This window comes from Erpetoichthys calabaricus, chromosome 5 (assembly GCF_900747795.2).
Source record: "Erpetoichthys calabaricus chromosome 5, fErpCal1.3, whole genome shotgun sequence".
Classification (NCBI taxonomy): Eukaryota; Metazoa; Chordata; class Cladistia; order Polypteriformes; family Polypteridae; genus Erpetoichthys; species Erpetoichthys calabaricus.
The window spans coordinates 249634529-249660502 of record NC_041398.2 but is presented as its reverse complement, the minus strand read 5'-3'; the positions used below and the strand labels follow the sequence as shown (position 1 = coordinate 249660502).

The 25974-nt window shown below is 42.5% G+C and overlaps 2 protein-coding genes across 4 annotated transcripts in view; one reads left to right on the top strand and one right to left on the bottom strand.

Moving 5' to 3' along the window:
* pkd2 (polycystic kidney disease 2) overlaps positions 1-25974 on the bottom strand; it is a 913849-nt gene that overhangs the window by 792457 nt on the left and 95418 nt on the right. The gene's annotated exons all lie outside the window — the stretch shown is intronic.
* Positions 1-25974, top strand: part of ppm1kb (protein phosphatase, Mg2+/Mn2+ dependent 1Kb) — a 94540-nt gene that overhangs the window by 31189 nt on the left and 37377 nt on the right. For both annotated transcript variants that reach the window (XM_028802758.2, XM_028802759.2), the window contains exons 2-4: positions 698-1191; positions 3699-3799; positions 19123-19288. In XM_028802758.2, the coding sequence (XP_028658591.1) occupies positions 758-1191; positions 3699-3799; positions 19123-19288 (701 nt within the window). In that variant the 5' untranslated portion in view covers positions 698-757. The remainder of the gene's footprint in view (positions 1-697; positions 1192-3698; positions 3800-19122; positions 19289-25974) is intronic.

The following is a 25974-nucleotide window of genomic DNA, read 5'->3' as shown; positions in this document are numbered from 1 at the left end:
ACAGTAAAACGCTTGCGTAGCAGGAGCCTCAGCTGGAGTATGCGTCGCGTCACGTGAAGTATAAACCTGGCCTTAGAGCCACTCCCAGAAGGTTAAAAATGACAAATTTCAAACATAATCACATGGGACATTGTTTTAGACTATTTTAAGGTCAGTGATTCTGAATATGAGGTTATTTTTAATCCTTTACTTGTCCTCTATGGCCCTCTATCAGAGGGTGAAAAAATGTGTCATTTTCTAACCTGTTTAATCCAGATCTTGGGGGCAGAAGCCTATCCCAGCTAGCATAAGGCACAAGGCAGGAACACCACTCCATTGCAGGGTGAACACACACACACACACACACACTAGGGCCAGGTCACCTAACCTGCATGTCTTTGGACAGTGGGAGGAAACCCACAGGGAGAACATGCAAACGCCACACAGGGAGGACCCGAGGCGTGAACCATGGTCTCCTTACCGTGAGGCAGTAGCACTACCACTGTCTCACCGTGGCACACTTTGAAAAATGACAAATTTCTATTACAATTAAGAATATATACTGTAAGCTGAAGCACACATTTTGATATTTTGGATATATGACTCAACTATTGTTGTTTATTGTGTACTTTTACCTCATGAAGTTAATTATTTCTTGTGAGCCCTTCAAATTAGGATGGCTTATGCTTATTCTGACTTTCTTTCTTTTGTTTTTCAGATAAGCACCTGTCTGTTCTTCCACATATATCGCCTTTCTCTTTTTTTGGGACAGGACGTTATGTCAGCAGCTCTTTTCATTAACTTGTTGCGATCCCACGGATATCAAATAAGAAGGCGAGCGCTGCTGACCTCCAGAATCTTACAAGAGGACAAACGTCTGTTTCATTACAGTTCAAGTCCTGAACTCCGTTCCTCCCGGTTTGACCCCGACGGCAGTGGTCGTCCCACCACCTGGGACACATTTGGAATATGGGACAACCGCATCGATGAGCCAATTCATCTCCCATCCAGCATCAAGTATGGTAAACCCATCCCAAAGGTGAGCCTGTCCAGGGTGGGCAGTGCCTCCCAGATCGGCAAGCGCAAGGAGAATGAGGATCGCTTCAAAGTCGCTCAGATGACCGAGAACATCCTCTACTTTGCAGTTTTCGACGGACATGGTGGAGCTGTGGCTGCTGACTTCTGTGACAAGTACATGGAAAAATATATTGCGTAAGTAACATTTGTGACTTATTAACATTAGATTGTCTTACTCACTAATGTAAGAAAACACCAAGAATTGAATAAACATTAATGACATCAAAAACAAATTTCTGTTTTCAGCTTCTGTAGCTCTGGGGGTTTGCATGAAACAAGAAAGTGGGGGTAGCTGAGGAAGATGGTGTGGTGGGGGATTAGTGGGTAACCCTGACCTACCATGACCTCAGTCAGAGAGCCAAACTAAATGTTTGTACAACACCAAGACCATCAACCCTAACCCTAACACTTCCTGATCACAGTAGACTGTAGTTGTGATTATTGATATTCTCTAGCTTTGTTTTGGAAACGATGGAATGAATTCAGATCTTTAGATTCCTGTATAATGCATGTTTATTCTGATTCCCTCTAACATTACAATACATTTTACTAAATTTCTATATTTAAGAAATAGTTATCAAACCCCTATATTGTCTGTGTAAAAAAGATACTGCCCCCGTAGTTACTCCATCAAATATCCACTGACTGATCAGTTAGCCCTGTTGAGTGGAAACTTTACTGAGAGTGAAGTCATCACCACAGGTTTCTAGAAGAACACCAGGCCTCAATCTATACAACTTCCAGAATAAATGGTTAAGTTTCAGCAACATACTTTCGCAATCAAGACAGGGTGACAAAGCCATTTATATGGCTCTGGGACCCCCCAGTGCACCATAGCAAGAGCCATTATCTCAAATGTAGGGCATCAAGAAGAGTAGGGAATCCTCCCCAGGCAAGGCTGGCCTGACAAAATAACCACCAGGGCATGGTGACGACTCATTCAAGAAGTCCCAAAGGACCCCAGAAGAACATCTGCAAACATCTGCAGTCCCCTCAACCTCAAATATGGTAAGAATTCAGGACTCCATGATAAGAAAAATAAATTAAAGAGGAAAAATAGGTGAGGACGTGAGAATCTCTGCTATCCAAGAGTAACATCAGTGCAAAGAAACAACTGGATGATCCCCAGGATTTTTGGAATAATGGCAGATGAGTCAAAAGTAGAAATCTTTGGACAACACAGGGCCCGCTATGTCTGGCATTCAACAGTAAGAATATCAGTCATACAATAAAACATGGAAGTGCTGGTGTGAGGATGCTTTGCCATTACTGAAGGGGGCACGAACTGTGCTCTTCATTAGAATATTCTTAAATGGAAGGTCTGCTTATCTGTGACCTGAAACTGCAGTGTCGTTGGGTTGTGTAGCCGGACAAGGAGTCAAAACACAAATGCAGGTCTACAACTTACTGGCTCAGAAGAAAGAAAATTCAAGTTTTGTGGTGGCCCACGCAAACTCCTGACTTGAACCCAATGGAAATGCTGAGAAATGCAGTTGACGCTCACAAAGGTATCAGGGTGTCTGAATTAAAGCATCTGTGCAAATAAGATTTCTCAACAGTGACTGTTGTCAGTTTAGAGGAAGTGTTTAGTTCTGATTATTGAAAATCTGAGGGGCAATTACTTTTTCACATGGGTGGCAGAGGTGTTGGATAATTTGTTAATTGAATAAAGCAAGTAATGATTTAAAAAGTTTATTGTGTGTTCATTCAGGCCCCCTTTGTAGTGATCACGAAGACACTCGGATTCTTACTTTTTAAACAGTAATTTGTTTATTTTATTTCTGGGACCCCAGGAACGCAGCCAGCCTTACCCCAACTCTCTCTCACACACGCACACACACACACACACACACACAGACATGTATAGAGGCTCAAATAAATAGATAATAAAGTATAAATTAAAACAAATAAATGATTAAAAAATAGTCAATAAACAAGTAATACGCACTGTAACACAAGACAAAGACAACATCAAAGTGTTGTGTCACTTTGTGGCACACCCCACATAACTGAATAATCAAAAATAAAAACAAAAAGGCGTGGTACAAGCATCTGCGTCATGTGTCATCTCAGGGTGACTGTCCTGGATGGCGGCTCTTCCAGTTATGAGGATTCCTGGGAGGAAGAGGTGGGTCTTCCTTACTACAGAGGGAGGTAAATAAAGGCCTTTATCACACAGCGCCATCCCCTGGTTCAGTGGAGAATTGCCATCATCCTTCTTCCCAGCAACCCCTGTGCCTCTCTGAGACTGCCCAATGGTGTAATACTACCTAGGGCTGCTGGGATTTGTAGTCCATTTGAGTAGTGCTGCTACAACTTTCTCTAATATTACATTTTGTCTAAAGATCTCAGGCAGTTCATTATTTGAAATATGGAAAAACAAAGGATATTAGGAGGGAGCAACTGCATGTAATTAAGGAGTGCTTTGCAATTGTCAGAGTTTGTGATTAACTAGTTTTAAAACAGAAACGTTAAGTGATGTGGGTACTTTGCCAGTCAGACATATTAATGGTTGTATAAGCAGGTAGAGGAACCTGTTTAACAATAAATTGGTAGCAGTGGATCAGTAAGAAGAGCCAGGAAACTATTTGAAGAGTTCACTTTGGAAAGATTTTGACTTTTTTTTTCTTTCTTTAATGCAGCGATTTCTTGAAAGAAGAGGAAAACTTGGAATTAGTGTTAAGCAAGGCATTCTTGGAAGTAGATAAAAACTTGGAAAATCACATTCACTCATCTGGAAATGGTAAGTGGTCTCACTTCAAACTGTCTCAACATCCATGGAGGTGGGAATGCGGTAGCGTAAGAACAGTCAGAATGTGTCTCAGTGGGAAGGAGCTTATGAGTTTGTTAAATAAGTTTAAAAATACTTTAAGGTGAGGATTTAAATCTCATTTAACACTAGAATCCCTGAAGCCGATGAAAAAGCACGTACCATACGTTTACACTGGCTGTTACAGACTCAAATCAAATGTATATTTTTATTCTATAATAGTAACAATAAGAGCAGCTCACTACTCAAAACACTAATTCTAGGAAGCGCTCAGAATCGAACCAGCGACCTCTTGATTATGAGTCAGAAGTTCTTACCGCTGCACTACCCAAGCGGTACCATAACCCGATTTCATTTTCTTTGGTTATATTCTTGAATAAAAGCCCACTTATTATACGTTTACCTTTTGTGAAAGTGTTTATTTGATTTGTACTTCAGTCTTCACACATTATACACTTCATGTCAAAATTTTGTCATTAATACTATAACATGAAAAAAGTTTCTGCTTTTAGGTATGTGTTCAACATTCAACATTTCTTGCCTCGCATTTCCTGTCATCCTACACTTACCCAGATCGTTGTAGACACGGAACACACATGAAGTGTATGTGTTGCAAATAACGATATATTATTTACCCTCTACAACTCCAGGCACCTCACACCCAGATAAACAGACTTGAGCTGGGAGAGCTTTTTGCCCGAGTTGAGCTGCGGGGATGGGATAGCAGGCTGCTTGTTGATTGTGCGGATCGATACATTTATAAAACAAAAGACGCTGATGGAAAGGTGTGAAGGAATTTAAGGTGGCCTGCGATTATGAGTTGTTCCTGGGCTTCAGGGATTCCAGTGTTAAATGAGATTTAAATCCTCACCTTAAAGTATTTTTAACTCATAAGAATTTACAACTGGAGTTGCTGCTGTGTACTGGCATTGAGCATCAATGTTGGTGGTCTTTTATGTTGCACTTGAGTGCAGTTTTGTCCTACTTCTAGTATGAAGCTTGTAATGGTAGAGTTTAATATGTTAATGTTATTTTATGTGAGATTTAATCATTTTCCTTTATGTAAATGTAAGAGATTAGTAACTTTTAATAATATTACATTATTAAATATGCAGTTTTGGTTATTTTTAAGGGAACCTTTTTTATTTTTCTTTCAATAAAGACTATTGGAGAGGGAAAGAATCCCATTTAGGGTTTCAGTGACCTGAACAAAACTACATATTAAAGTCCACATCTGGTTCTTCAAACATGGCAGTAAATCTTAAGGGGGTGATCCCAGAAGCAGTACCACCCTCCCTCCGGTCATGTGACCCTTACTACGACTGATGCCATTCCCACTATTTTGTCTGTTTTCTGCCTGCTGCCATCACTGCTTATATTCATGTGCACTTTAACTAATTTCTCGGTATGCTTCCCAGTGTTAAGCATTACATAACCCCACTGTATCCATAGGTTTACCTGGTGTTTCCAAAACTCGACTTTATTTATTTAAAAAAAAAAAAAACCCAAAAAAACGAAACAATATTTTAAAGTTTTCAAAGATTACAGTCTTGATCAGTCAATGAGGGGGAGAGACGGGCCTTAAATTCAAAAGTCTAATGCTGTGTGAAGGGGCTTCCTATTTGTGGACTACTTTCATTTTCCAGAGTTATTTATGTAACAAGTCTCTCTCTCCTAGGAGGATTCGTTTTGCCCGACGTGCTCGCATCGCTTGTGCTTTAGCGGCGGGAGGAAAATTAAAAGGGATACTGCTTTGCCGATGTTAGCGGCTAAGCGACTTTGTCTTTCTGAGGTTTAATTTTGCTGATGTGCTCGCCTCGCTTGTGTTATTAGCGGCTAAGTGAATTTTCTGTTTCCTCGGAGGTGGAGCCCTTACCCCAACTCCGCCTCTAACTTCCGGGCTGGATAGACACACACACTTCCATGCGTAGACATTTATGTTTAAGATATTAAGCAAAAATGTATGTGTGACGATGCCAGTCCCCTACAGACTCCCACTTCCCACATGAGAGTCAGCTAAACCAACACCGTCTATAGTTATGACCTTGGTGAGCTGACAAATGAGGACAATTCTCTGATGATGATCGAGGATTGTGGAAAAACTGCCCTTCTTCTTCTTCTTTTGGCTGCTCCCGTTAGGGGTTGCCACAGTGGATCATCTTCTTCCATATTTTGTATTGTTGTCCGCATATTGATTTGGTAAAATTTTACACAGGATGCCCTTCCTGACGTAACCATCCCCATTTATCTGCGTTTGGGACCGGCACGAAGAAACACACTGGTTTGTGCATCCCCTGTGGCTGGGTTTGTGGAAAAACTGCCCAGTTGCTTTTATTTAAAAAAACGGTCAACACAAAAGTAAAACCAACAAGTGTCAATTGTGCAGTGTTCTAAAAAAAAAAGTACATAAATAAATCCATAAAAATCATTCTGAAAAGTGGGGATAAAAAAGATCAATAAATAAATCCGTTAAAAATAAGAGGTTAAAAATGCAGGCCCACTCCTCCCGATCTCAGCCCCCCCCCTTCTCATTCTCCCTGGCTCACCCATTTCTCGCTTAGCCGGCAGAGACTCCGCAGCCACAAGCTCCATTATGCCGACCCCTGTCTTGACTGCCTCCGGACATCGCAGCCAGACTGTCCGAGGTCGGCTCTCCACCCTTCTTCCTTCACGCTCATGTGGTTGCACCTCAGAAGCCTAGGGAGGGCACCTACCTTGCTTGCCACACTCCGCCCGAATATTCAGTGGGGCGAACTAGCCCCTAGAGCGCCACAGCCAGCACTCCTTCGCGGGGCCCCAGCTCGTTCTGCTTCCTCCTTCCAGGTGGCCAGATCCTCCTTCTAAGACTGCCTTTAACGTCTTTTAACCTCATTCCTTTCCATCTTTTTCCCTATTCTTTGATTTCTCTCCCCTCTCTTTTGTGCTGGCCAGTATATATACACACGTCTCTGTGTGCGCAGCGCCTTAGTCTCACGCCGCAGGAAGCCATTGAAGCAATTGATAATGATTGCACCTGCACGTGCAGGTGCGACTCGCCCCAACTATCTCATTAACTCACTGCGGTCGTGCCCACGGAGAGCAACATGGTTAACGGATTTAAAATCTGGCCCTATTTTTTTTTTTTTTTTTTTGAAGCTGTGGATCCGCTTTATATTTTGCATTCTGTGAGCATAAGACGGTATCACTCAATGTGTGGGTTATGCAATATAAGTAAAGTAAGATTTTTTTCTTGGAAGTTTTTCATATTATTTGCTATTTTCCAGCACTTGTCACAATTGCATTCCATTCTATCAGAAGCTTGATGTTCATTTGCCACGACATTATGAGATGAAACGTTTTTCTCAACCATCACTACATTGGTACATAACATATAAAAAAAGATCATTTTTTGGGGGGGGGGGGCGTTACTGTGGCGGAGTGGGTAGCGATGCTGCCTCACAGTTGGGAGACCCGGGTTCGCTTCCCGGGTCCTCTCTGCGTGAAGTTTGCATGTTCTCCCCGTGTTTGCGTGGGTTTCCTCCGGGTACTCCGGTTTCCTCCCACAGGCCAAAGAAATGCAGGTTAGGTGCACTGGCGATTCTAAATTGTCCCTAGTGTGTGCTTGGTGTGTGGGTGCCCTGCAGTGGGCTGGCGCTCTGCCCGGGGTCTATTTCCTGCCTTGCACCCTGTGTTGGCTGGGATTGGCTCCAGCAGAACCCCCGTGACCCTGTAGTTAGGATATAGCGGGTTGGATAAATGATGGATGGATAATTTTTGGGTGGAGTATTCCTTAAAGTAACAATCTAAATAGAAATTTGTATAAGAGACCCCTACTTCAACTCTGACTTCTCTTTTATTTTCTTCCTTAAAGAAGGACACGTGCCTTTCTAAACGATGCCCATTAATTCAGTTTACCACAGGTGGACTCCAGTTGAGTTCTAGAAACATCTCAAGAAGAATTAAAGCAAACAGGAGGCACCTGAGCACAATTTGGAGTGCTGCAAGAAAGGGTCTGAATACTTATAGAGCAGAGAGAATACAGTTTTTTTATTCTCTCTATATGTAAAATCCAACGTCTGTCTGTCTGTATGTCTGTCCGCTTTTCACGGGAGACCTACTTAATGTATTTATAATTTATAATTTAATTTGCTTGAACATTCCAGTTGTTTGTGCGACTTCTGTCATTGTGCTATTATAATTTGGTTGTGGCACCGATTTTTATTTGTGCAAATCCGAAAGGCAGGGTGTGGGCCGAGGGGATGAGGAGGCGGGGTGGGCCATCCTCCCTCACACGCCAGCTTCCATTCGAGTCGCTGTACCTGTTGCCTTGTGTTGGACCGTACCTTGCCACCGCTTAGCTAACGATACCTATTTGTTCAGCAGACATTAACATCTATAGATTGTTAAGGAGTAACGCTTGACGTTTTTGAGAGAGAGAGATCAGAGCTGCGTTTGTTTTAGAGGGTAGCTGCCACGCGGGGGACGCTCTCCCGTCAGAGCTGAACACGATCAGATACTGTGCCAAAGTTTGACATTAGAGCGCACCTACCTTCCGTTTGGCCAGAGATACCTTGCCAACATTTTACATTTTTGGCAAAGAGACCACATAGCAAAACCTATAATATTGTATATCAATTGTATATCATGAGGCCCTTGGATATGAAAGCTAACAATATAAATTCTTCTCAATACAAATTATTACATTTTTTTTTTTTTAATTGATTTTTAAAATTTGTTCCGTTTCACTACTATGCTGTCAGAGCTGCGGGGGACAGCTAGTCTCTATAGACTGGTCTCCATATGTGCTTCGAACATTTAAAAGCCTGTACAGCAGCTGTCCTACTCTTTGTCTTTTAAAATAATTTTTAAAATAAGCCCAATTTAATGTGACAAAAAACGTGACATAAAATCATTGCATAAAATCGTTGCACTTTTAGGCTTAGGATTTTATATATATATATATATGAGAGAGAGTAGACTCTGCCATACTACCACCCATGTAAAGCTAAACATGTTCAAACCCAGCCTGTACTAAAAGCTTAGGCTGCCACTGGAAGAGGCATTGGCGAGGCCAGCAGGTGGCGCTTATCCTATGGTCTGTGTATTGATCGCAATGCTGGGCCACTGTGCTGTAAAAAATGGCACTGTCCTTCTAATGAGATATAAAAATGAGGTCCTAACTCTGCATGGTCATGAAAGATCCCTGGGCATCTTTTGTAAAGAGCGGGGTGTTTCCTGAGGGTCCTGGTTAAATTGCCCACCATGGCCTGGTTACTGTGGCCTCCTAATCATCCCCAGTCCCTTATTGGCTAATTATATTTCTCACCTCTTCACCATCTAATAGCTAATGTGTGGTGAGCCCACTGGCACAAAATGGCTGCCATTGCATAATCCAGGTGCAAGCTACACATTGAGGGTGGCTCCCTCACTCACTATGTAAAGCACTTTGAGTGTCAATGTAATTGCAGTGTCCATCATCATCTTCTTCTTCTTTGTCTTTGTCTTCTTCTTCTTCTAATACCCCATCAGTGCATTTGTATGTAAATGGCAGGACTCGAGTTCCCCAAATTTCAATGCCTTAAATATTGTATGGAGGGTTTAAGTAATTTTAATGTGGTTTATAAAGTGAGCTGTATAACATTAGCAGTGAGCCCTGTTTATTATTGATTTAATATGTAACGGCAGCTTTTTAGACGAGATGGTTTGGCGTAACCTGTGCTGGATTAACCAGGCTTTGAGAATAGAATTGTCTGACATGTTAGTTTCAGTAGAGAAGAAAGAAAAGAAGGCGCACAGCAATCAGTATCAAGATCTGACCTCAGAATTGTCAATGATGGCACGCACATCAGAAAAGGCAACATCTGCTCTGAAACGAAAAGCAAATAACCCCACCAGCATGTCAGCTTTGCAAACAAGAAGCAAACTGTGGCAGTTTTATGGCACACTGTCAGACTGAAGTGTTTCTAATATGAACCCAATTAGAGTGCTCAGCCCCATCGCCTCACCCTGCCATGTCAGTCCCCAGACCCATCTGCTGTCCCCATGTCCCTTAGGTCCCTCCGGTGGTGAGTGTGTGCTGCTGTTGCTAATGTTTGTCCACAATAATGTCCTACGGCTTCCTGTTCGTGCATATATATAAAAAAAAAAAAAGCACGCCATTGAACTTGGCGCTTATCCCAGATGATTCACAGTAATGGCCTTATCTTTATTTGACTCTCCAAGTGTATTCAACCTTCAGGTCAATTTCCGTTTGCCTGGCAATTTTAGTGATTAGTGAAAAGCAGAGAGAAACAAGTTTGAAGGGTTGGGGACTGCCCAAGGTATCCCCCGTTTAATGGAGGCAAAAGAATGTTAAAAAATAAATTAAAGGTGTGGACAATAAAACATTCAGTCTTCATGATTCCCTGTTTCTTGAGGGCAAGCTTGGTCTCCTACAGATATGGCTTCCAGAGTGAACACTAACTTCCCGTCTGCCGTTTCCTGAAGTAGTCAGCGGGTGGAAGAGGTGGGACTTCTGGGCTGCAGTCGGAGTATATTTTAACCAAGTTTTTGATCATTCTCAAAGTATATAACATCACAATAGTTAAGAACTTTAAAAAGTGAATCTGTACTGTGATACAAATTCTTACATTTTGAGAGGCCCATTCAGACTGTGAGGCCCTAAGCTTTAGCTGCTTTAGCTTATCCCTAAATCTTGCCCTAGGTGGGGACCAAATCAAGATTTTTGGAAAATTTCAAAGGCATTAATACAGTTGATCCAGCAAGGTTTGTTTTTTACTTTCTCGTATATGAAGTATAGGGAAAGTATTGCAATCGTCCAAAGATTTGATGTCAAGATTGTGATGAATCTCGACATTTTAGACCTCCCCGACTTTCTCGTATACAAAGTATAGTGAAGGTATTGGAATCCTCCAAATATTCCATTTTGAGATTTTGTCGAATCTCGACATTTTAGGCCTCCCCACGTCTGAAAATACCATTTTTGGAATTATGTGTGTGTGTGTCTGTGTGTGTAAACATGATAATTTTGAGTATGCTTTCACTTCGGTCAACCAAATTTTGCATACAAACGTAGATTTCTATAAACTTTTGGGCTATTTCCGTTAACTGGAAGTAGATAGATAGATAGATACTTTATTAATCCCAAGGGGAAATTCACATACTCCAGCAGCACCTTACTGATACAAAAAACAATATTAAATTAAAGATTGATAATAACTTTACCTTTTATTAGTGCAGCAGCAGAGTCTGATATATTCAACTTTACTTTAATAATAATTGTTCAATATATTATTAATTTGATTTGATTTGTTGATTATAGTTCTTTAATGTACAGAATATCAAAATATCATCATTGTCTTGTCGTTTACTCCTCAAATATCCATCCCCATACATGAGTATACAAGAAAGTCTAGGGGAAACCACTCTCAATTTTTTGATAAATACTTAGGAACACCTAATGGAAGCTGAGGAGAAGTCCATTAAATAATAATAATAATAATAATTCTTTGCATTTAAAACTGAAGTTGGGAAGTGGAAGAAATATTCATATCTCTGGCAAAATGTTGGAGTGCCAACTGGAATGGAAAGTAAATAGACGCTCGATGTCATTAAAATAAGCATAAATAGCCTAAATGGCTACAGCAAGTAAACGATTCACACAGAAAGGTCTGGGGAGCTCCATCCTTCTTAAGGGTACAGGTCCAAATCAGACGCTGACATTTGGGGGGGGGGTATCTCCCTTTTATAGTGGTCATGCCTGTTAGGGTGTGGTTAGTTGCGCTCGTCTTCCCTAGGCTGAAGGAGAAGAAAGAGACAAGCCTGTTAGTGGCAGGGATTCATCTCATCCCAATGAGTTATTACATACCTGGGATGAGTGGTCAAAGTGTCCCTCAGATGCACATGTATGATGTAGTAAAACGAAATAGTCCATGCTTTTAAGAAAATGAGACTAGTGACTCTACTGAACTGTACAGGTGACTCTGAGGTGTTCACAGGCCTAATTCTATGGCATCTAGTCCTGGCCAGAGTTGGGGTAAGTTACAGTACTCAAATAAAATGATTTATTCATTACTTCTCTCAAATTGTAACAGGATTACTTGGCTCATTACTTCCTAGAAGTAGTAATCACAGTTGTAATTCATTTACTTTTACATTACTCTCAAAACCCATCAAATATGGTGGATTCAGAAACTCTTCAGACCCCTTCACTTTTTGCACTCTTTATTGTGTTGTAGATTTCATTTTAAGTGGATACATTTGCCATCTGTGCCCACTCTCTAACCCATAATGAGAAAAGTGAAAACTTGTTCACAGAAAGGTATACAAATTCATTCAAAATCCAAAACTGCAATCTCTCTGTCCTAGAATTATTCAGATTCTTTGCTCTGGTGCTCCAAACTGTGCTCAGGTGCCTCCTGTTTGCTTTAATTCTCCTTCCACGATGGGCCTAGAAGTGTACAGAAAGTGAAGGGGTCCGAAATGCTTTCTGAATCCACTGTATGTGCCAATTGGAAAGTCTAAGAATGATGCCCGCGTGTCTATTCCTCATTTTAATAACCAATATGAATGAACGTGAATTGAGGAGTTAGACAAGTAAACAACATGACTGGCATGAGCAATGGGGCATTTCAAGCATAGGAAGCAGCAATTTTTTTGTTTTTGTAATCATTTTCTTTATCCATGTCAAAAACAAATAGTAAGGGAAGAAGATTGTAAATAAAAGGGGAAAAAAGACATTTTCATGTATAAATTTTGAAACTATTATCTGCTTAGAACACGGCTGGGCAAAGTCAGTCCTGGGGCGCCACAGTAGTTGCAGGTTTTTGCTCCAACCCAGTTGCTTCATTAGAAAACAATCCTTGCCGATAATTCAATTTCATGGCTTGTTAGTGCTTTAATTCTGCCATGTCAGGTCATAGATAGATAGATACTTTATTAACCCCAAGGGGAAATTCACATACTCCAGCAGCAGCATACTGATAAGGAAACAGTATTAAATTAAAGAGTGATAACAATGCAGGTATAACAGACAGTATCTTTGTATAATTTTAACGTTTACTCCCCCGGGTGGAATTGAAGAGTCGCATAGTGTGGCGGAGGAACGATGTCCTCTGTCTGTCAGTGGAGCAGGACGGTGACAGCAGTCTGTCGCTGAAGCTGCTCCTCTGTCTGGAGATGATCCTGTTTAGTGGATGCAGTGGATTCTCCATGATTAACAGGAATCTGCTCTGCGCCCGTCGCTCTGCCACAGATGTCAAACTGTCCAGCTCCATGCCTACAATAGAACCTGCCTTCCTCACCAGTTTGTCCAGGCGTGAGGCGTCCTTCTTCTTTATGCTGCCTCCCCAGCACACCAACGCGTAGAAGGGGACGCTCGCCACAACCATCTGATAGAACATCTGCAGCATCTTATTTCAGATGTTGAAGGACGCCAGCCTTCTAAGGAAGTATAGTCGGCTCTGTCCTCTCTTGCACAGATCATCAGTATTGGCAGTTCAGTCCAGTTTATCATCCAGCTGCACTCCCAGGTATTTATAGGTTTGTACCCTCTGCACACAGTCAGTCACCTCTGGTGATCATGGGGTCCATGAGGGGCCTGGTCCTCCTAAAATCCACCACCAGCTCCTTAGTTTTGCTGGTGTTCGGGTGTAGGTGGTTTGAGTCGCACCATTTAACAAAGTCCTTGATTAGGTTCCTATACTCCTCTTCCTGCCCACTCCTGATGCAGCCCACCATAGCAGTGTCGTCAGCGAACTTTTGCACGTGGTAGGACTCCGAGTTGTATTGGAAGTCCGATGGCTAAACCGGACCGGAGAAGGTACAGTCCCCTGCGGCGCTCCTGTGCTGCTGACCACAATGTCAGACCTGCAGTTCCTGAGACGCACATACTGAGGTCTGTCTTTAAGAGAGTCCACGATCCATGCCACCAGGTATGAATTTACTCCCATCTCTGTCAGCTTTTCCCTGAGGAGCAGAGGTTGGATGGCGTTGAAGGCACTAGAGAAGTCCAGAAACATAATTGTTGCTGCACCACTGCCTCTGTCCAAGTGGGAGAGGGATCGGGGTAGCATGTAGATGATGGCATCCTCCGCTCCCACCTTCTCCTGGTATGCGAACTGCAGAGGGTCGAGGGCGTGGTGGACCAAGGTCATTCCCATATCCTTGAGTTTTTTTTCCTTTCTAAGTATGAGGGCGTTGTACCGTGTTAGCCGTTATGAATGTAGTGAGAAGTCAAGCAAAATGACACCTTTTATTGGCTAACTAATAAGGTTACAAGAAGGCGACTCAGGCCCCTTCTTCAGGCAAGACATGGATGTGTAATTCTCAATCCTTCACTTTTTTCTCTTCACTTTCCTTCCAAGTATTTGATTAAACCAAATAGCGCCTGATAAATACACACAGGTGTAAATGGAAACAAGCTAAATGCTGGTTCATCTTATTGCTAATAAAGAGCAATTTAGAAAACGAAAATCCAGCTGGTTAAGGCTAAAATAAGCAATAAGGGTTCAAAATCTTAACAAGCGAGACAACTAAAATGAAGCAATTAGTGCTTCTTATTAAGCAACTGGGTTGGAACAAAAACCTGCAGCCACTGCAGCCCTCCAGGAACGACTTTGCCCACCCCTGGCTTAGAAGCATATGTGTAGTGCAAGTAATGGCATTCTATTTAAGTCATTAATGTTAGCGTCACTACCAGAATTTAAACTGTAACGCATTTCACGACTTTTATTACTGGCTAATGTATTTATTATACTGACACCAGTAACGGTGCACTGCTATAACGATAACGTGTAGTAAATCCACTTGACTTGAGCATTCCTAGTTTTCAGACTCTTTCTCTATGTTTATCATTTGTTTGTTCAGAGGTTGATGCGCTTGCTCCTTCCTGAGCAGCTGTTCTTTTCTCCACCCCATCGGCCTGCTTCTTCTCTTCTTTTGTCGGCATCTTTTCGCGTTAAAACTGATTAAGTCAGAGTTTGTGTTGTAATTACTTTACGTGTTCTTTAAATTTTCACTTAAGCTGCCACTTAAGTCTTCAGTCTGCCTCAAGAATGATTTAAAATATGAAGAGGTAGAGGAAGTGATGGCGAAGGTGGTAGGGAATGAGAATGGCGCCCGTACACTTGCGCTGCACTGCCGCCCTGCTGGCCGCTGCCAAGAGTTGATTCTACAATAAAATAAAATAAAAATAAAAAGAGGAATAATCTTGGAGGTCAATCATCACCCCGAAATCGGACTGTAGACATCACGTAGTATATGTGTACCAAATTTCAGGTCAAACGGTTTGTGAGCTACAGGTGATTTAAAATCCTGGACAGACAAACGAACAGCTATGCTAGCGTATTATAGAAGAAGATGTTACTTTCTGCCTGCCTTGGGTCCAAGTCGATTCAAGGCTTTCTCTTGACATTTTTTCCTTTAGAGACATTTGCTGATATGCATAACCCCTTTATAGAAAGGTTGTTTGAAATAAAAAAAATAACTTTTTTACTTTTACAGTAATGAAACTTTCTTTTATGTTGGACAACGTTAATTTTGTAGCTTGGTTGCTACATTTCACTTGTCAAGGGGCATGTCTGTGGAAGTCACCTGGTAATTGCCATCATCGTTACAGTATAAATGGCGACCATTTTGACTTCTCCTTTGACCTGTTTGTTGGATATCTACAGTTGTGCTTCAACGTTTGTGAATTCTTTAGAATTTTCCATATTTCTGCATAAATATGACCTAAAACATCATCAGATTTTCACTCAAGTCCTAAAAGTAGATAAAGAGAAACCAGTTAAACAAATGAGACAAAATTATTGTACTTGGTCATTTGTTTATTGAGGAAAATGATTGAATATTACATATTTGTGGGTGGCAAAAGTAGGTGAACCTCTAGGATTAGCAGTTAGTTTGAAAGTGAAATTCGAGTCCGGTGTTTTCAATCAATGGGATGACAATCAGGTGTGAGTGGGCACCCTGTGTTATTTAAAGAACAGGGATCTATCAAAGTCTGCTCTTCTCAGCACATGTCTGTGGAAGTGTATCATGGCACGAACAAAGGAGATTTCTGAGGACCTCACAAAAAGAGTTGTTGATGCTCATCAGTCTGGAAAAGGTTACAAAACCATCTCTAAAGAGTTTGGACTCTACCAATCCACAGTCAGACAGATTGTGTACAAATGGAGGAAACTCAAGACCATCGTTACCCTCCCCAGGAGTGGTTGACCAACAAAGATCACTCCAAGAGCAAGGTGTGTAATAGTCGGCGAGGTCACAAAGGACCCCTGGGGAACTTCTAAGCAACTGAAGGCCTCTCTTACATTGGCTAATGTTCATGTTCATGAGTCCACCACCAGGAGAACACTGAACAACAATGGTGTGGATGGCAGGGTTGCAAGGAGAAAGCCACTGCTCTCCAAAAGAAACATTGCTGCTTGTCTGCAGTTTGCTAAAGATCACATGGACAAACCAGAAGGCTATTGGAAGAATGTTTTGTGGACGGATGAGACCAAAATAGAACTTTTTGGTTTAAATGAAAAGCGTTATGTTTGGAGAAAGGAAAACACTGCATTCCAGCATAAGAACCTTATCTCATCTGTGAAACATGGTGGTGGTAGTATCATGGTTTGGGCCTGTTTTGCTGCATCTGGGCCAGGATGGCTTGCCTTCATTGATGGAACAATGAATTCTGAATTATATCAGAGAATTCTAAAGGAAAATGTCAGGTCATCTGCCCATGAACTGAATCTCAAGAGAAGGTGGGTCATGTAGCAAGACAACGACCCTAAGCACACAAGTCGTTCTACCAAAGAATAAAGTTAATGTTTTGGAATGGCCAAGTCAAAGTCCTGACCTTAATCCAATCGAAATGTTGTGGAAGGACCTGAAGTGAGCAGTTAATGTGAGGAAACCCACCAACATCCCAGAGTTGAAGCTGTTCTGTACGGAGGAATGGGCCGGTGTGCAGGACTGATCAACAGATACCGGAAACATTCAGTTGCAGTTATTGCTGCAATGGGGGGTCACACCAGATACTGAAAGCAAAGGTTCACATACTTTTGCCACTCAGAAATATGTAATATTCGATAATTTTCCTTAATAAATAAATGACCAAGTATAATATTTTTGTCTCATTTGTTTAACTGGTTTTTCTTTATATACTTTTAGGACTTGAGTGAAAATCTGATGATGTTCACCAATATTTATGCAGAAATATAGAAAATTCTAAAGGGTTCACAAACTTTCAAGCACAACTGTAAAAGTCTTTGAAAGAGAGTTTCTCTTGTGTTTCAGTTTTAGGTTCTACTTCTGCGTTTTTCTGACTACATTTTACCCTTCTTTGTTGTGGTTTTAACGTATTGCTTTTTGTAGCTGCATTTCCCCAGAATTGCCAAAGTTCAGCAGCTCTAGCATAAAAAATGGGATTCAACAAAAGCCTGACATGCTGAAATGATTCCACAGACAAAATATCTTTGTTTTTAAAAGTTTTAGTTAAAATTCAAAGTAAAACAGTTCATGCAAAAAAGAGAAAATTGAAATAGCATGTCTTCCCCGTGACCCAGAGGCAATACACAGTCCCAAAGCACAATTCCAACACAGCAACAATCCTTTCTCCTCTACCACCACTCCTCCTGAAGCTTAGTCCTCCTCCTCCCGACTCTGGCCCCTGAGTGGTGGTGGATGGCCCTTTTATAGCCCACCCGGAAGCGTTCCAGGTGCTTGACCACCTGGACCTAATTGCACTTCTGGGTGGGGCTGAAGATTTGTCCAGTCGGGCTGCTGACTCCATGCAGCTCCCCCTAGCGGCCATCCGAGCCCCCAACCAGGCTGTGGAGGACTCCATCTCCCGTGGAGCCATGCAACAGGTTGGGGGATCACCGCCCTCCAGGGAAGCTGCCAGCAAGCATCCCGGGGGAGGTATTGAGCTGCCCATGGTTGCTCCCCCGGAACAGATGCAGCAGGGGCATCCCTGCCGGGCATGGGACCCGGCTGTCCGCCACAATATATATATATATATGTGTATATATATATATATATATATATATATATATATATATATATATATATATATATATATATATATATATATATAATATTGTAAACGACACCAATGTCCAAAACATCCATCCATCCATTTTCCAACCCGCTGAATCCGAACACAGGGTCATGGGGGTCTGCTGGAGCCAATCCCAGCCAACACAGGGCACAAGGCAGGAACCAATCCCGGGCAGGGTGCCAACCCACCGCAGATGTCCAAAACACACGGGTTAATTTACAATAGTTGCAGTCGGTTCCACCCACGTTCACACTATTGCTCAGTCCTTCGTCTCTCTCTTCGGCCGCCTCCTCTCCTCCCTCGCAAGGCTCTGTTTTTCTCCTCCTGACTCCGGCTGCCTGATTGGAGTGAGGCGGCCCTTTTTATCTCATCCCAGATGTGCTCCAGGTGCCTGGCGATGAACTTCCGGCAGCACTCCCCAGTATGGCGGAGGTGCTGCCCTTACACCCGGAAGCACTCCGGGCATAAACCATCCCTGGTCTGTCAGCACTTCCTGGTGTTCTGGAAGTGCTGTCACCCAGGGATCAAGGACCGGCCGAGTGCCCAGGGAAAAGAAGTGCCGCTCTCCCGGTTCCTTCTTCCTCCAGGCGTCCTGGCAGGGCAAGGTTCCTGGCTGTCTATCACAATAAATTTTTTATATATATATATATATATAATATATATATATATTATATATTATAATATAAATTTTTTTTTTTGTTCGTATGAGTAGGTTGTTTCAGAATTGGCTGTGGCATCAGAACTAACAGCACACGCCTGTTGTCTCCCTCGACTCCCTGTCATTTGCCTCTCCTGTTCTTCCCAAGTTCGTTTCATGCTAGATAGTTTTCTATCTCAGTTTCTTCACACACTTTCCAGTGGGGCTGCATGACGGGTTTTAAGGAAGCAGTTTACTGTGGGTATGCTTGGCAAGCAAACCAAAGTTGAATGTAGAATTGGTTTAACAAGTGTAGTTTGTTCATGAAGGCCTTCTAAAAGGTGGCACTTAGGCTGGTGGTACAATTTATGTCAATAATTTAAAAAGTAAAATCTGCAGTAACCAGACAATTCGCCTAAAGAGGTGCAGCCCACATCTCGTGTGAGAGGTGAACTGTCACCTTCTGCTTGGCATTCGGCCCTGCTGTAAAAGCTCCTCTCTTTTCTTAGACTCTTAGTAATGTGCATGCCATGTCATAGTGCCTGTAACTGAAATGAAAAGCTTCTCTTGTATGACACCCAATAGGGTGAGAGGAAAAGCGGCTAACCTGTGTGAAACCCATGGTGCTTGCAGCTTCCTTGCTGAGTGCTGGCACTACGGCCACCGTGGCACTGCTGCGTGATGGAGTCGAGCTGGTGGTAGCCAGCGTGGGCGACAGCCGGGCGCTGCTCTGCCGGAAAGGGAAGGCCCACAAGCTGACAGTGGATCACACCCCAGAGCGTAAAGATGAAAAAGACAGGTGGGTACTGCTTAGGGGACTTCAACAGGTCCTCTTTTATCTTCTGCTTATAAATGGGGTATGTGGTTGGGGGGTGTGTTGTGTGTTGGTACTAAGCAGGTGGGTCTGACATGAGGAGGAGTGTCCATCCCGGCAGGTCAAAGTGGCTGCATCCTTTCAACGCAGCATAATAAGGGTAAAAGAAAACGTATTAAAAACTGAGGCCAAGAGACGGGGCCCTAGTGTCAAAACTGTAAGATGTCACCTCCCTGTTGATCCTTTGTTCAGTCTCTCCATTTTTATTCAGATAAATGAATTTGATAACAATCAGGGAATGTGTTTTATTCACTTCCATCACAGAAAATGTTTTAGGGGTTTGATGGGGTGCCTGGCTGACAAAGAGGATTACAAGAAAGAGACAAGATGGGCCTGGTTAAATCTGTCCTGGAAAAGAGGAGGAGAAAGAAGAAACTGCCACGCTGTTGATGGGAAAGCCTCCTCAAGTGCCAGCGTGTGGGCAGTGGATGGTGTGACAAGTACACGTGATTTTGTAACACTATGGGGGTTATTACTTGCAGGTTTCCAAACATTTGAAAATTATTTTAATACATTTTGAATTTATATTCAACCAACCGCCCCCTGCGACTCCAGCCCCCGTAGTTGTGAAACAGGACAGCGAGGAGGGCCCCGCCCGGCTTCCCACTCCTGACGTCACACTTCCCCCTCCCCTCGGCCCGCAGTCTTTCTTTAGGATTAGTGCAAATATTTCGCTCCTGCAAGCGAACTGTGATACTTAGTGCGATGAGAGAAGTCACAAAATCAACCAGAATATTCAAGAAAATTATAGAAAAGAACCCGATCTAAATCCGTTAAGTCGTTCTCTCGTGAAAAGCGGACAGACATACAGACAGACATTGGATTTTATACATAGAGAGAGATTTCTCCAGTTATATGTGTATGGAATACCATCAATGTGTCAGGTGATCTTGATACCATTGACCTTCGAGTATAAATATGGCCACAGTTCCAGTCAAGATTTGTCTGTCTTTTGAATTAAAGCTAACTTTCACTAAAGAGTTGTTTTTTAATTTTATTTTTTTATCCTATTAGATCAAGAGCAAGCTAGTGTTCATTTGGGTATTCCTTTTTGACTATGACTTTGATTTTTTGGTTTTGCCCACGTGTTTAGTCCTGTCTTGCTCTTTTCTGTGATCTTTTGGTTTTGCTCCTTCCCTAATTTTTCTCTCGTGTTTACTTCTTCCAGTCTTCTAATTATCTATATATATATATATATATATAATTCACTAAGCCGGGAGACAAGTAGCCACCCATGGAAAGCACGGCGGAAGGGGCGTGGATTCACTAAACCGCCGACAAGTAAGACGCCCATATCGCACGCAGGAAGGAGCCACGCCCACCAACTTTTAGACCATTGGATACGATGAAAAAAATCACAGAGCCACGCCCACCAACTCGGACGCGACGCCTCGGAAAACATGCCGTCATTTCTGTTTGTCTGTGCCACAGTCCACTTGCAGCTCTGAGCCACGTTGACTTTTCATTAGTCAACCTCAGTGGAACCTTGGTTCACACAGAGGCAACGCCAGAGAGAGACAGAGACACACACAGGCAGCGCAAGAGAGAGCCGCGCAATCCTTTAAAACTGAAGTTAAAATACAATGAAGGAAGCAGTCTTTAAAAACCAATAAGCTCTGTGCCTCTTTTTCATTAGCGTCTCACCTGCTTCAGGCCCTGCAACAGTCGAGACGCTCTCTCTGCAGCTGACCTTCTCTGTGCCTGACTCCACTACTGTCAGTCGCCTGATTAAAAATGGCCTTTTGAAGGGGAGCTATGGACCCCGCTATACCACAGGAACACATTGCCTTCGAGCCTGCTCTCGCTCACTCTAACGTACCGGCTTTCTCTCTCTCCCCTCACTCGCTCACACATTGCACAGGGGAGAAATGCCCGCAGCACGAGTCTACCCGGAAACCGTTTCAGCCACACTTCCACGCCCCTGTGAGTGCGATGATTATTTATTTAAAAATGGGCTTTTGAAGGCGAGCTGTGGACCCGCTATACCACAGGATCACCTGTGACATTGCCTTCACATTGTTTTCCTTTTATTTATGATCCTGTTGAGCAGATCAGACACCCAGGCAAACAACACTAAATAATCAATAGCTGCAACTACTTTGCCCGCCCCACTCCTCACCTGAGTCGGTTTTGTCTGTGTTCAGCAGTGTTTGCCAAACTCGGTCCTGGTGAACCCCTGTGGCTGCAGGGTTTTGTTCCAACCAGATTCCTAATCATTAATGCCGGTGAAACTCATCTGGGATAAGTCGGTTTTTCAAACGCAGACGTGTAGCAGATTAGTCTAGCAGGATGTAATAATCCGAGATGAATGCGCGCCCTCGCGCTGAGTGAAAAGCCAATATATGTGCAAAGAGAAAAATGACTCAGGTGACGAGTTGGGGGTGGGCACATGAAATGTTACTTTTCTTGGTGATTTATTACATTTCCGATTTTTCAAATGTTAATTTTCTCCCTGTGCTTAAAAATCATTAAAAAAGTGGCCTGATTATGTGGCGTATGGTACGCCGTGGGTTGGCTAGTTCACAATAATTCCTGGTGTCTTAACAAATAGAACAGCAGCATGCATTTGAGAGCAAGCTGGATGCCCAAGTGCGCCAGGACACTAAGAGAGCAGGTGGTCTGCTGAATGTGCCAGGCTGTCTGCCGTGAAGGATGTTATGAGCGGCACAGGTGGAATCCTGGGAGATTTCCTCCAAATCTTCAGGGCTGCCACATAGTATGGATGCTGCACAGTGCCAGAGTAGGGACAGGGACTGGAACATTGAAATGCAAGGATACAACAGCAACATTTACAGTACAATACAATACAATTTATTTCTGTAGAGTCCAAAATCACACAAGAAATGCCACAATGGGCTTTAACAGGCTCTGCCTCTTGACAGCCCCCCAGCCTTGACTATCTAAGAAGACAAAGAAAAACTCCCACAAAATGGAAGAAACCTCGGGAAAGGCAGTTCAAAGAGAGACCCCATACCAGGTAGGTTGGGCGTGCAGTGGGTGTCAAAATAAAGGGGGTCAATACAATACAATAGTGCAACAGAAATATTACAAGGACAGAGCAGAACTCCGCAGTAGATGATATTACATAATACAATTTTTGGATTTGTTCATTTATTTGGATTGCACACTTTCATACAACACGTGTAGCTCAAAGTGCTTTATAAGACGTTAAAGCAAGGCGGAGTGGTGGCTCTGAGGCCAGGGATCTGCACTGGTAATCGGAAGGCTGCCAGTTTGAATCCTGTAAAATGCCAATAGGGACTCTGCTGTGTTGGGCCCTTAAGCAAGGCCCTTAACCTGCAATTGCTGAGCGTTTTGAGTAGTGAGAAAAGCACTATATAAATGCAAAGAATTATTATTATTAAAACATTATACTCGCCAAGTGTTTTAGTATATTATAAAAATGAAAGCAATAACAATTGAATAGAAACTTGCACAATAGAGTTAAACAAATAACAGCCAGAGTTCTTCCTTAGAAACAAATTAAGTTACTTATTAATCAAACAAAACAAATCTCTAAAGCATTGTGTTATGAAACATGACACATCTGAGGATTATTGTGAGATGGCAAGGAAATAATGAGGAAATGACAAACGTGAGGCAAAAATCGTAGGGGAAAGCAAGGTCAGAGCCAAGGGTACTAAAAGAAAGGCAAACAAACACGAGGACTAGTCGAGATTCAACGTCAAGGAGAAAAACAGTTCAAAAAATGACCAGAAGTGAAACCTTTGAGGATTGCAGTCACGTGTCACGACCTACCATGTTGGGTAAACAAAGGAAAAAACAGGGCAGGAACGATATTAACTTTTTAGGATTTATGCGGATTCTCCTACCTCCAAAGGGTGTCCCATAACTGAGCCTGCCTTTGTAGTCACCTTGTTGGTTGGTGGGTCACTCCTGAAGTGATGTTACCAGCCCAGCACACCGGGGGTATCAGTGAAGGGCACTGTATCTTACATTCCTTATTTTAACCCATCTTGCAGTTTGTAAATCAGAAAAAGACCAAGATGAATTAAGGAAGGATTTCAAAATTCCAAGATGGACTTGAGCAAAATCTAGCAACTCCAATGGCCCTCCCAAGATAGAGTTTGAGACCCTGATTTTTCCTTTCTCTTTGCTTGGCTGGTAGTTGAATTACTCAAGCAGAATAAGCAGGTGTGATATGTCCAAGAATGGGTCATGGTTGCAAGTTTCTTGTTAAATCCATAAGTGTCCAGTGTGGTCGAGTAAAGGAACTGCTAGCCACCACTGGAGAATATTGGGGTGCCAACCTGGTCATCCCCATTTAATGGCAATAAAAATATTTCATTTTTTAAGTCAACAAAAATTAGAGCCAATATGCATACCAATAGAAAAGCTTTCGAAACAAGGTTACTGTTAGGCTAGGTTGACCGAACTCCGTCTTGTACTGTGCACCTCTTCCCAGTAGCAGCAGGATGTTTTGCTTGAGAACTGGAAGGGGCGGAGTCACTTGCCCTCACTGGGTGTCTTCTCTGTGCTGCGTTGGGGACAAGAGATAAGAATGTTAGTGTCAGTGTGATGTTGCGTCTCCTCTCCATGCTCCCTCTTCACATTTGGGAGCCTCTCAAACCCAATACTGTCAATAGTTATGGCTGAATGAGCTGGCTGATGGGGACAGATCATCCATGGAGTAACGGGATGGTGTAAAAAGTGTTACGTGCTTTTATTAAATAGAATCAAAACATATAGTGCCATGATTCAAAAACGTCCATAAATAAAATAATCCATAAAAACAAGTGAATATTAGGGGTTAAAAACACAATAAATTAATCCATTCAAAGAAGAGGTTGAAAATGCAATCACTGGCTCCTTCATGTTCCTTTCAGTTTGATCCCAGCCCACCTCCTTCTTCATCTCCCCAGCTCACCCATTACTCACGCAGCCAGCGAAGACTCACCCGCCACGATCTTCATCCCCTGACCCCCGTCTTGGCTGCCTCCTCACAACAAAGCCAGACCGTCTGAGGTTGGGCACTCCTCTCGTTATCCTTCACGCACCCGCAGTCGTACCATCCGCCATACTCGCCCCACTCCACACCAATGATCAGTGGAGGTGAACCAGCTGCCTAGCACGCCACAAACTACGCTCCTTCACGGGACCCCTGTTTGTGCTGCCTTTCCCCTCAAGGTGGTCAGATCATCCAGTCCGAGACTGCTCTTCAGCCGCCTTTTTACCTCTGTTCCTTTTCATCTCCATTTTTTTTTTTCCCCTCTTGCACTCATGTTTCTCCTTTTATATGTGGGGACGTGGCACAGATGTGGTGATTAGTAGCTCCCGGCCTCAAATATGGACACTGATGATTATTTATTTTAAAAGGCAAATAGCCACGGATCTCACTTTACCACAGTCAGCACCCTCTCTTGACCCAGAGTAGTATTACATACCGTATGTACTTGCGGATAAGTCGAGGCTTGATTTTAACGTATACCGTAAATCCCCAATGAAAGGCCGTGGCTTATACATTAATTTTACAAAATGCGTATTGGGTGCAGCTTGCTTAAATGGGGCGGCCTATCTAAACACATTCGATAAAAGTATAATTCAGTGCACAAAAAGACGACATACTCAAATAATTTGTTGAATTTAAATGTACTGTTTACTTCAAAAAATCAGATAGTTATTTTAACTGTATCTATGAACATTGTTACTAAGTCCACAGTTTGCAAAGAATATGAATAATGAATTGTCCAGTACACAAAAAAATTATGTCAATTAATAATGATGCCATCATTAGTTCAGTGATCACTTGGCGCACTTCATTTGTATCTGGCCTCTTCTTCACATTCGTCTCTTTCAGGTTCGTTGCTGCAATGTAAAAATTGAAGTTTTTCAGAGCTTTGCTTCATTACATCCTAGTGTATAATACAAGCTAGGAAAAAAGCAAAATTTAACAGAAATAAAAGGAACAAAAGTTTATTGTTGGCTGGGAAAAGACAAGTTTTTAATTTTCGTTTGAACAACTGGAGGGTGGGGGTACTGAAGTACAGCAATGTCAATCATCTGTCTACACGTAAATTCTTCAGGATAAAATTAGCAACACTGAAATTAGGCTTACCTTCAAATGCTTCAAAATCAGATCCGTAATCGTTGCCTTCAATCTGATGGCTAATTTGTCGAAACCATCCGATTGTTCTCACGCTGCACGAGAATCCAATCTTTAAGTCGCTTCTCCAAGTTTGGCCATTTTGCTTCCCTTGTACGCCTTACACGCCTACGTGGTGGAAGCGCACGCAAAGCTTCCTTGTCTGTACGCCAGTTTCTCACTTCTTTTTCATCCACTTTGAAGTGGTGTCCAGCTGCACGATTGCCATTTTCTTTCGCAAAAGCAGCGACCTGGAGCTTAAATTCTGTAGCATAGGACTTGCATTGCGGCATGATATCAGTAAATGCAAAATGTTATAAATTTAATTGTTCACGCTCAACTATAATGTCACTATATAGTTGCAAATGCCTACGGGGGCGTGCCAAATTAAATGCTTTTACTTCAGATTGGTAAATTCAGTAACGCCGCGGCTAATAACATGGGGTGGCTTATCTTAGAGTTTTAAAATATAAATGAGCATTTTCTGCGGCTTACAGAATGGGGCGGC